This window comes from Amblyraja radiata, chromosome 4 (assembly GCF_010909765.2).
Source record: "Amblyraja radiata isolate CabotCenter1 chromosome 4, sAmbRad1.1.pri, whole genome shotgun sequence".
In the NCBI taxonomy this organism is placed as follows: Eukaryota; Metazoa; Chordata; class Chondrichthyes; order Rajiformes; family Rajidae; genus Amblyraja; species Amblyraja radiata.
The window spans coordinates 81,465,337-81,476,916 of record NC_045959.1 but is presented as its reverse complement, the minus strand read 5'-3'; the positions used below and the strand labels follow the sequence as shown (position 1 = coordinate 81,476,916).

The window sequence follows — 11,580 nt, the reverse complement described above, 5'->3', positions numbered from 1 at the left end:
GGTTTGCAAGAGCTTCTGCTTTCGCCTGGTCCTCAGTGATCAGACAGTTGTTCACTTTAAGCATCTGGACACCAGTGTTGTCTGTCCGTCTGGATTTCACATATCTCCAAAAAGCCTTGGGTTGCTCGCCCCCAAGAATAGAAGAAACATGTTGTCTATGAGCACTCCTAATTGCATGATCGACTTGCTTTCGCACTCTAGTAAAATTGTCCCAGTCCAGTTTTGTACCCCTTTTTTTGGCACGGATATAAAACTTCTCTTTCTTACTGCAGAGACGTTTCAGTTTTCACGCATACGGCCCTTAATGAGTTTTTGAGGAACATGATATGTAACAATATTATTTAAAGAGTCTCTCAGCCACATCCAGTTGTCTTTTACGGATCTTTTCTGGTTGCAGATTTAAGAAATCTTTTCCCAGTTTTTTTGCTAAGTTTTTAAATTCCTCACTTTTCACTTTTCTCCAGAGGGAAATTTTACTCGGTGGTTTTGAAGGAACTTTAAGCTTTGTGTGCAGTTTTGCTTGGATAATATAATGATTGCTAATTCCAGCACACGATGAAACTTCCCAAATTAAATCTGGATGTGAAGTGAACAATAAATCTAAAGTATTTTCGGTGCCACTTGTCTCATTTAAAACTAAATTTTAATGTTTATTGGTAAATTCTTTAATGTTGTGTCTTTATCTTTATTCGTGTGCTGCATTGGCAAGTCAAATTTCACACCATTTGGTATATGTGATAATAAATGTCCTTTGTATCCTTTGTATCACGCCTGGTAGGGAAAGTGACTTTTTGGGACAGGTGATTTTCCAGAATAAGGCCAGCTAGGGCTTCCTGGAGAGCCCCTTTTGGTTTGCTTTGTGTGCCGTCAGACCAATCTACACCTGGGACATTGAAATCGCCCCCCAGGATGATAAGTGGAGAGCGTGACGATGCGTTAATTTTGGAGATGTTTGATCCAAGATAAAAGAGGCATTAAAATTCTTAATGTTTTATGTTTTATTCTTAATTGTTTACTGTATGCCGTGTTGTTACTTGTGAGCGGAGTATGACTATTTCTATATCTATGTTTCTATGTCTCTGTCCCTATGTCTCTGTCCCTATGTCTCTGTCCCTATGTCTCTGTGTCTATGTCTCTGTGTCTATGTCTCTGTGTCTATGTCTCTGTGTCTGTGTCCCTGTCCCTATGTCTCTGTCCCTATGTCTCTGTCCCTATGCCTCTGTCCCTCTGTGTCTCTGTCCCTATGTCTCTGTGTCTGTGTCTATGTCTCTTCCTCAGTCCATGTTTCCATGTCTCTGTTTCTTGCCTTGAGCAAGAGGGAGCTGGGTTGGACGCGCCTGCGCAGTGGCGAGGCGCGGTGGTGTGCGCCTGCGCGGTGGCAGCGGGGAAGCGCCGCCTCGTCCCCGGGCCCAGGCTGCGGCGGAGCGGGCGACGGACGGACCGACCGACCGGCGGCGGGGAATGGGCGACGCGACTCGGAGGCGGGGGCCGGTATAAAGCAGGTGAGGTGGCGGGAAATCGCGACGGCGGCGGTGGGGCCTCGCTCGGATGGGTCGTCCGGCGAACGGAGGCCGTGTAGTCGCGCCACGGGCCGCTAATTCCCTGGGCCGCAACCCGGAGACCTCACCCCCCCACTCCCCCTTCCTCTCCCCCCCCCACTTCCCCTTCCTCTCCCCCCCCCACTTCCCCTTCCTCCCCTCCCCCTCTCCCTCCCCCTTCCTTCCCCCCCCTTCCTCCCCACTCCCCCTTCCTCTCCCCCCCCCCTTCCTCCCCCCCCCCCACTTCCCCTTCCTCCCCCCCACCCCCCCCCCCCGCTTCCCCTTACTTCCCCTTCCTCCACTCCCCCCTCCTCCCACTTCCCCTTCCTTCCCCCCCCCCCACTTCCCCTTCCCCCACTCCCCACTCCCCCTCCTTCCTCCCCCCCCACTTCCCCTCCTCCCACTTCCCCTTCCTTTCCCCCCCCACTTCCCCTTCCCCCACTCCACCTCCTCCCCCCCCACTCCACCTCCTCCACCCCCACTCCACCTCCTTCCTCACTCCCTCCCTCAACCCCCCCCCCCCCATTCCTCCTCCATATCCTTTCATGCAAGCAAACTGACCCCCTTCTTCCAAACATAGTTTCTTCCCTCCTGTCCCCTCCCAGGTTGCAGTCTTTATCCTTTTCCCACCCAGCCTTATCTCTCCCAAGATGTGCAGTGGATTGCCTCTTCCAATTCACCTTCGAGCGCAGACCCTCTTCCAGTATCCCTTGTAATTGTAGTTAATAAAGTGTACATATTCCTCCTGCTGTTTGCCTTCCATAGCTTTTATTTATTGGATTTCTGATGGAGATCGATAAAAATTGATATTCAAAGGCACAATCTGTTTGTACCTTTTCCAAAATGTCCCAGTTGTACTTTGTTGCACGTACTTTGAAAGTACTGTGGCTTTCTTGCGATTATATTTTTTTCCTGTTCCATTTTTTTTAACAATATTTTGGAGATATTTGATTACTACCAAATCTGCAAGAAAGTGTTTGCAACCAAGAGAGCATTATTATTTTGGACTGTGGATTTTCACGAATAAACTTTGAGGGATCATACTTTACTTCCACTGCAAGTTTACCAGTCAACTAAGCAGTGTGACAGCCTGCATGCATTCTGGGACCCTGTCGAAAAGAAGTATCAAAATTAATTTGTGGTTGTTTGTGCTATATTATTTACCTTGAAGAAATGTTTAAGTGTGTATCAATTTTAGGATGTCAATTGTCATGGATGGAAGGCAAGCTTTGAACTCCTCCCTGGAAATTTACATTTGCAAATTTTATGAAAATGTAAAACTGTATAGATTGAAGGAATGTCATCGCTTTCAGTCCAAGCTGTACCATTGTACTTGCATCAATTTGTCTGTGCACAGTTAAAACAAACAGTCTGAAGAGTTTTTATATGGATTCCAGTTCATCGGTATGTAGTGGTGGCAGGACTGAAACTTGTTGCTTTTCTTCATAGGCTACATGTGGTGGCTGCAGAAAGCTTTAAGGGCCTGTCCCACTTGGCCGTCATTTGCACCTCATTTACGCGTCATATGTAAAATAGGTCGACGCGTAGTGATGCGCGACGTCGTGCGCAAATCACGCGTCAGCACAGCCGTCTGGTGCGCGTGATGTCATTAGAATACCCTGCGGCGTGCGGCGATACATGGTTACGGACGTCGACGCAAGGTGATGTACCATGTGTCACCACGCGATACACGTAAGACGTCGGGACACCAGTGTGCGCCGCCAATGCGTCAGCATGCGTACGTGATACGTCAAGCAGGTGGCACGCGAGGATTTTGTTACACTACGAAATCCTGGAGCACCGCACGCCGCCGCATGCGATTCCACGCCTCGCCATGCGCAATGCATGCGTCACGACGCGTCGACCTATTTTACATATGACGCGTAAATGAGGCGCAAATGACGGCCAAGTGGGAGAGGGCATTAAGTGTACACTGGACCTTGGAAGATGCAAAGCTTCTCACATTTAGGTTCCTCACATTAGCTGGCCAAGTTTAGGGCAGATCGGAGAACATAATGCACCAAGAAAATAATCTTACTAACAAGTTATTTCTTTTTCATGATCTGAGCATTGCTGGCTAGGTCAGCATTAATTGCTTATTATTATATTTTCTATATGACACAGGAGGAGGTCATTTAGTCTATTCTCAAAACATACCTATCCAGTCCTATATCTCCACATATCAACCTTCTACTACCTTTAAGAGGTGGTGGTAAACTGCTGTTTGAGCCACTGTGGACCTTTGAGTAAAGATACTGCTACAGTGCAGTTCCAGGATTTGGACTCGGTGACTATAAAGGAAATATTTCCATGTTAGGGTAACTTGCATGTGTAGTAATGCCATGCATGTTCTGCCCTTATCCTTCTTGATGATAGGGGTCACAGGTTTGGCAGAATACCCCAGATGAATTTCGTAGACAGTACAACGGCGGCCAATGTGTGCTGGTGACGTAGAGACTAAATATTTAGGGTGGTGGATGTGCACCAATTAAGCTGGGTGGTGTTGAGCTTTTGGAGCTGCAGGCAAGTGGAGGATTTTCCATCACACTACTAAATTGAGCTTTGTAGATGGTGGAATGACATTAAATTGTCAGGAGGTGAGGTACCTTTGCAGGATACTTGTTTATAGGTTAGAGATAAAATGCAGAAACAGGCCCAGAAGTCAACTGAATCCACGCCCCGTACAATAGCTCTATCCTACACACTAGGGACAATTTACAATCTTTACTGAAACCAATTAACCTCCAAACCTGTACGTCCTTGGGGTGTGGGAGAAAACCAGAGCACCCGGAGAAACCCCTTGGGGTAATAGAGAGAACGAACAAACTCCATACAGATAGCACCCGCTGTCAGGATCAAACCCGGGTCTCTGGCGCTGTAAGGGTTAACTCTACTGCTGCGCCACCATTGTGTCCTAAATATATCCTGTGACCAACTTTTGTAGCATAATATATAGGTGGCCAGTGGTGACTCCCAGGGTGGTGGTGGTGTGGCACTTGGCATTGGTTGTCTTGAATATGCTCTTGAATGTTAAGGATAGGTGGTTAGAAACCTTGTTGGAGATGTCATGGCCTGGCATATTTGTGGCAGAAATCTTGCTAATGACGCTGTCCACATTGAGTTGGTGTGACCTGGAGACATGGTCTGTCTCACTTGCATGGGAGTTGGATTGTGAATCTGGTGTTAAAAGGATTGCTGTGAATTTGGGACAACCCATGAAGGTTAAAGCAGAGCTGCGTTGCCGAGAGAGCAACGGACTGTACCTCGGCACCCATTGGCAGTGGACCCACGAGGAACCAATGTGGTCAGAAGACAATGACTATGATTCCCACAGTCTTGGTATTCTGCTGCAATTAGGCAACTTCACGATGAAGACTGGGGGGCTTGGTACCTGTCTCCTTGGAGCAGACACTATCTTTGCAACATTAATGCTGCTGCTCTAAAGAATGAATTTATAGTTCCCACAGCTGTCGGTGACAGGTCAGTGTGCTGACTTTTAGTGCATAATTGATTGTCTAAATGATCTGTATGAACTGAGAACAAACTGTGCAGGTTACTAATTGAGAAGGTGAAAGAAGCCAAACTGTACATTATCTTCAGCAGCCTTGCAGGTGGAGTAATACAGTCGGATGAGGCAGTCCAGTTCAGGATCAGCTTCCTATTTTTATCCCAAATGCTGATGGTTAAATCCATTAATATAATTGTTATTGACTTTCTGATTATCTACAGGAAGGTTGTGGAAGTTGAATGTGAAACTGGTGATCCCTGAAAATATTGGGGAAATTAAAGGGGGTTAAGCATCGAAATATGCCATCATTGCACTTTAATTCCCATATGCACTGATGGTCGACAATGAAGGTGAGCATTGAGGTCTTTCCTCAAAGCTGTTCAGATAGTGGGGGTCGTGGATGTCAAGAATTGTTTAATTCCTATATGCGCCAGGAATAGAATAATGAAATTCCAGCTTGCTGTGGCTTTACAGGTCCATTAACGTAATAACACAACAAATACATTTACAAGAATCAATAATGTAATAAATTAATGATCTGTATTACTAGGTAACCGGACCATAATAGTGCAAACCTGAAGTACATAGTGCAATCAAAACAAAGTCATTGTTGAGGTAGGATTGTGGTTAGGGTTGTGCAGTGTCGTTCAAGGCCCTGATTGTTGCTGAGAAGAAGCTGTTCTTGAACCTAGAGGTTGTGGTTTTCAGGTTTCACTTAATATCATTAATGACCCACGTTACCCTGGCCAAGCTCCCATCTCGCTGCCTCTCAGCAGCGTAATAAGAACGTGGCCAAGGTAGAATGGGTTGTTGATACTGGCCACTTTTGATGTGGGCTAAATCTAGACCACTGTTCAGATCCTGCCCCTGCTGTAGTTGAAGGGGTTTAATGTCAAACAGTAACACCAAGAGATAATAAGCTAGCAAGCCTCGCTTTTTTCCTGTGGACCCCTCCAAGATCTTTGATTATCTGTTCCGTGGAGCAAGACAAAAATATACATATTTCTCCTACCCAAAGAGTCACTGAGAACACAAATTTTGTATCCCCGAGGAAAAGGATGCCCTTGTAGCCTGGATTATCGTATCGTATTTCTGATGATGTGGAAATGCGTCAACGACAAACTCGCAGAAAGCACATAGTAACAGACGTTCCTGCCCCTTAGCTTAGAGTTTATAGTTGCTTGTATTCCACTATTCATGTTATAGTTGCCTTCAGACTAGCCACTTGCTCAGCTATTTTGGAGCTATACATAGATTTTGAAGAATGCTAGGGGGAAATAAGGTGACCGACTGTTCAACAGTAACATGTCATTAAAAAAGTTTCAAATTTGGAAGTGAAGCAAATCCATTTCTCAGTGTTATAGGAGCATTTTCTTAGCCCTTTTATTATTCAGTGGGTCAATAATTAACCCATGATGTGTGACCTGGTACTCTGTCCCCCATTGCTGTATGGAATAACCAATGGACCAACATGCTGAATGGCCTCAAATAGGTTTCCTCATTGAAAAGAATATGAAGTATTTCCATTTAAATTTGAGAAAAGTGGATATTTCCTGTTTATTTACCATTTGAATTACATTTTAAATTCTCTGCAGCCACTTGGAGCTATGGAAACAAATCTCCAAATGATCATGACCTCACTGTTAACAAATGTTATATGCTGACAAGTCTTTATTGTAAGGATGGTGTAACTTTATTCACAGTATGTGGAGTGTTGAAAAATCATGTAATTATGGACACAACTGGCCTAAGTCTCTTGTTTCTTGTTGCATGGAGGAAGAAAGGGTTTAAAAAAAATAGCCACAAACTTTCATAGCCTCAATCAGCATCCTGGCTAAAGAGTAATGAGAGCTGTACCAGAGGAAAGTCTTTCTCTTTGCCAGACAGTCAAGTTGTGCACTTAATTTAATTGGACTCCTGCCACCTTTAGAAGTTTTCAGATGACTTTGCAATTGTGGGCTGCATCAATGAGAGGAGGGAAGCTGAATACAGAGGTGTAGTCAACGATTTTGTTGAGTGATGTGGCTGAATCACCTGCAGCTCAACACCGACAAGACTAAGAAGTTAATGGTGGACTTTAGGAGGAGAGGAACACCCCTGTTTCCATCAATGGTGTGGATGTGCAGTTTACCAGGGAGTACAAATAACTGGACAGTAAACTGGACTGGTCCAGGAACGCTGAGGGCCTGTATAAGAAAGGACAGAGCCGGCTGTACTTTTTGAGAAGGCTCCGCTCCTTCAATAACTGCTGTAAGATGTTGCAGATGTTCTACCAATCGGTGGTAGCCAGTGCCATCTTCTTCCCTGGCTTGTGCTGGGGCAGCATTGCGAAGGCCACAGAAGCCAACAGGATTAACAAATTCATCAGGAAGGCTGGCTCCATCCTGGGGGCGGAGTTGGATTCATGGGAGGTGGTCTTGGAGGGGCAGATGCTCCTCATACTGCAGAGCATCCTGGACAATACAGCTCACTCCCTCCATGACGTACTGGTCAACCTGAGGAGTACCTTCAACTACAGACTGGTTCCACCAAGATGCTTTTATGACTGTTGGCAGATCAATTTCCCTCCTGGGATAAATAAAGTTCCATCGTATCGTATGGCAGTATTTTTGTTTATTAACTGTATTTTTTCAACCTCAGGTGTTATGGAACAATAATGAAAGAGAGAAATTCCAAGGCGCAACAATGACCGAGTGCTTCCTTCCACCAACGAACAGTCCCGGTGAACATCGCAGGGCTGAGCATGGCAGTGGCCTGGCTCGTACACCAAGCTCTGAGGAGATTAGTCCTACAAAATTCCCAGGACTGTACCGAACCAGTGAGGCTTCACCTCCTCACGAAGGCCTGCATGAGCCTGTTGACATAGTGTCTGACGATGAAAAAGAGCACTCAAAGAAAAAAGGCAAATTTAAAAAGAAGGAAAAAAGAAGTAAGTGACATTTACCAGGATCATGCCATGTTAATTGTGACCATGAAAGTGTAACTTGACTGTGATATGATCTCAGTGATAGTGATGAGGAAAGTAATGGGTAACAGGAGGAATTAAACTGGACAAAAACAACTGCAATCTTGAGTAAAACATTAAACTGATATGTGGGTCCTGGAATTTTATTATACTTGAGATTGACAGTGAAGATTGTATGTTGAATTCTCCATCTGGTTACTAAAGAGCTTGAATCTGCAATACGAAATTGTCTTTAATTGTTAGAAATCTCACCTGGGCCAAAGTGATAAATAACAAATAATTCATACCATTTCTATCACTTCAGTCTCAAAGGTTCAAAGGTTTCTTTATTAGTCACATACACCTAGGTGTAGTGAAATTCTTGTTGTCAATGCAGCACATAAAAAAGAATACAAACATGACAATAATAAAGAACTTTAACATAAAAAACACCCCCCCACAATGGTTTCCATTATGAGGGAAGGCACTAAGTCCTGTCCCATCCCCATGTCCACCCATAGTCAGGCCTATTGAGGCCTCCGCAGTCGCCGCTACGGAGGCCCCGATGTTCCAGGCCGTTCTCGCCGGGTGATGGTGCTCCGGCGTCAGGAGAATCCTCTCAGTGGCATGGGACACCTGGAACGGCCGCCTCCGAAGATCGCGGCTTCCGAAGCCAACAAGGCAGTGCTGGATGGAGCTCCACTACTGGCGATCTCGGCGAGAGATCCCAGACTCTCGGTGAAAAGTTCAGCGCCGCAGCTGGCCGCTCCACAGACCCGCAGCTCCGCGATGTTTTACTCGGTGGTCTTCAGCTCACTGGAGCTCCAGCGCGGCGACCCGGGCAAGGCATCGGCCACTCCGCGATAGCGATCCAGCGCTGTGCCGCCGCCGAAGCCGAGGCTCTGGGCGGTCCCCTCAGGAAACGCCGCTCCAGGCCCGCTGGTATGCCGCGAGGACGGGTCGACGGTGCAGCCCGGAGAAAACCTGCATCTCCGACCAGGTAGGGACCCTGAAAGGTAGTTTCCCCCTTCCCCCCCCCCCCCCCCCCCCCCACATAAAAAGGCTAGAACTCCTAAAAACAAAACACTCAACTAACTAAAAATAAGAAAAAAGATGAAAAACAGACAGCTGCAGGCTGGGCAGCCATACCATAGGACGGCGCCCCCTAAGCAACATGTTTTGCAGTATCTGGCCTGAAGTGGAAAGCATACAATTCCTGAACATTAACACCCAGATCTTAATGAGCAGAAATAATAAGACCCATAAAATGCATGAAACGTATTTATTTAGTTTAGACTTACCGCGCTGAAACAGGCCATTTGGCACACCAAGTCTGCACTGACTAAAAATCACCCTGACCACTAGCATTATCCTGCGCACTAGGGATAATTTATAATTTTATCGAACCCATTTAACCTGTACGTCTTTGGAGTATGGGAGGAAACCGGAGCACCTGGAGAAAACCCATGCGGTCACAGAGAGAATGTACAAACTCCGTACAGACAGCGCCCATAGTCTGGATCGAACCCGGGTCTCTGGTACTGTAAGGCAGTAGCTCTACTGCTGTGCCACGGTGCACCTTATTTACTGTGAAGAGAAGAAGAGGCTAAAAAAGGGATGTAGAGGGATGTAGATCATGTGCCGTTTAAATTGGCATCATGGTAGGCACAAACATCGTGAGCAGAAGGGTCTATTCCTATGTTTTAATTGAAGGGGTTGAAAAGGTAACAGAAAAATACAATATAACATTTATTTTCTATTTCTTTCCATGCAGCTGAGGGGTATGCAGCCTTTCAAGAGGACAGCTCAGGTGATGAAGCAGAAAGCCCGTCAAAGATGAAAAGACCAAAGGGTATCCATGTCTTCAAAAAGCCTAGTTTCTCCAAGAAGAAAGAAAAAGACTTTAAGGTCAAAGAAAAGCCAAAGGAAGAAAAGCACAAAGAGGAAAAGCATAAAGAGGAAAAGCATAAAGAGGAAAAACACAAGGAGAAAAAGTCCAAAGATATAACCGCAGCAGATGTTGTTAAACAGTGGAAGGAGAAAAAGAAAAAGAAGAAACCTGCTCCAGAGCAGGAAGCAGTTGTGGTGGATGCTCCTTCTTCCTTCAGGCCCATCTTTGGTGTTCCATTGGCAGAGGCTGCTGAGAGGACTATGCTCTATGATGGGATCCAGCTGCCTGCAATTTTTCGAGAATGCATTGACTATATTGAAAGTTATGGCATGAAAAGTGAAGGCATTTATAGAGTATCAGGTACGGATTCACTTTGTTTTGATACTTTTGTTTAAGAAGGGAATAAAATGAATATAGAACCATCAGTAATCTCCAAAACATTTGAGTTGCATTGTATTGAATAATTTGACTCATTTACTTGTTAAGTAAGATGACATTTTCTCTACAACTGATGAAGTTTAATCTTAAAACTTAATATCTAGGTAAGATCCTTGTGTCTTCCTGAGATTTGTAAGATGCTGGTTGATCTGCAATATGTTTGTAATCAGTTATTCTGCATCAACCATAAGGCAACAACAATCGTTTTCTTACATTTTGTTTCACATTCTCCCAGGTAAAAAAAATGTGTTGACTTTGTTCTCGTAACTTAATGCACTAAATGACTGGCCATCAGCTAGCCAAGACGAAATCTGATTTTTTAATCTATATATATTCCACATTAAAGATAGACACAAAGTGCTGGAGTAACTCAGCAGGTCAGGCAGCATCTCTGGAGAAACGATGGATGTCATTTTAGGTTGGGACCCTTCTTCAGAGTCTGAAGGAGGGTCCTGACCAGAAACATCACCCTGTGGCGGCTCCCAAGGGTCGTGCCATTATACTGTCGAACCCCTCGGCACGGGAGTGGTTCAGTCCTGAGGCGGCCCTTAGCCGGAGGGTTTAAAGGCAGGGGTTTGGGTGCCATCTTTCTCTTGTTTGGTCTTCCCTACAACCGGGAGGAACATAATTAAAGGTGCCTCTCGAAACACTGGACTTCGTGCTTCCTTTTGAGACCCACGCACTACAACCCATCCTTTTTCTCTAGAGATGCTGCCTGACCCACTGAGTTACACCAGCACTTTGTGTCTATCTTCTGTATAAACCAGCAACTGCAATTCCTTTCTATACACTATATTCCACATTGGTTGTTCCAACTGAGACCATAATGAACATATAGGTGCATGTGAGTTAAACATTAAGCCTTTTATTCAAGTTGCCAGGTTAACCTTGGATATCCTGCAGTGGGAAGGAAAAACTAATGCACCTTGACAAGTTGAATTATATAGTGAATGCGCAAAGTCAAAGAAACTAACTGAAGTTTTAGAGTCATGGAGTTGTACAGCACTGAAACATGCCCTTTGGATCAGCGTGTCCATGCTGACCAAGGTGCCCTGTCTAAGCTAATCCCTTTTGGCTCATATCACTCTAAACCTTTCCTATTCATGAACCTGTCTTTTAAATGTTGTTATAGTATTTCACTCATTTTCCTCCTCTGGCAGCTTGTTCTATATACCCACCACCTTCTGAGTGAAAAAGATTTGAATTTTGTAGTCTAAATTTTGATTTTGGTAATTTGTAAAGTTAAATTACTGTTAAAACA

At 45.1% G+C, this 11,580-nt stretch overlaps 1 protein-coding gene across 2 annotated transcripts in view; it reads left to right on the top strand.

Annotated features, from left to right (window-relative positions):
- Positions 1-1,365: 1,365 nt before the first annotated feature.
- ralbp1 (ralA binding protein 1) overlaps positions 1,366-11,580 on the top strand; it is a 32,336-nt gene continuing 22,121 nt past the window's right edge. Inside the window, exons 1-3 of one of the 2 annotated variants that reach the window (XM_033019829.1) lie at positions 1,366-1,502; positions 7,687-7,975; positions 9,765-10,241. In XM_033019829.1, coding sequence (XP_032875720.1) covers positions 7,732-7,975; positions 9,765-10,241 — 721 coding nt within the window. In that variant the 5' untranslated portion in view covers positions 1,366-1,502; positions 7,687-7,731. The remainder of the gene's footprint in view (positions 1,503-7,686; positions 7,976-9,764; positions 10,242-11,580) is intronic. The other variant, XM_033019828.1, reaches the window with a different exon arrangement.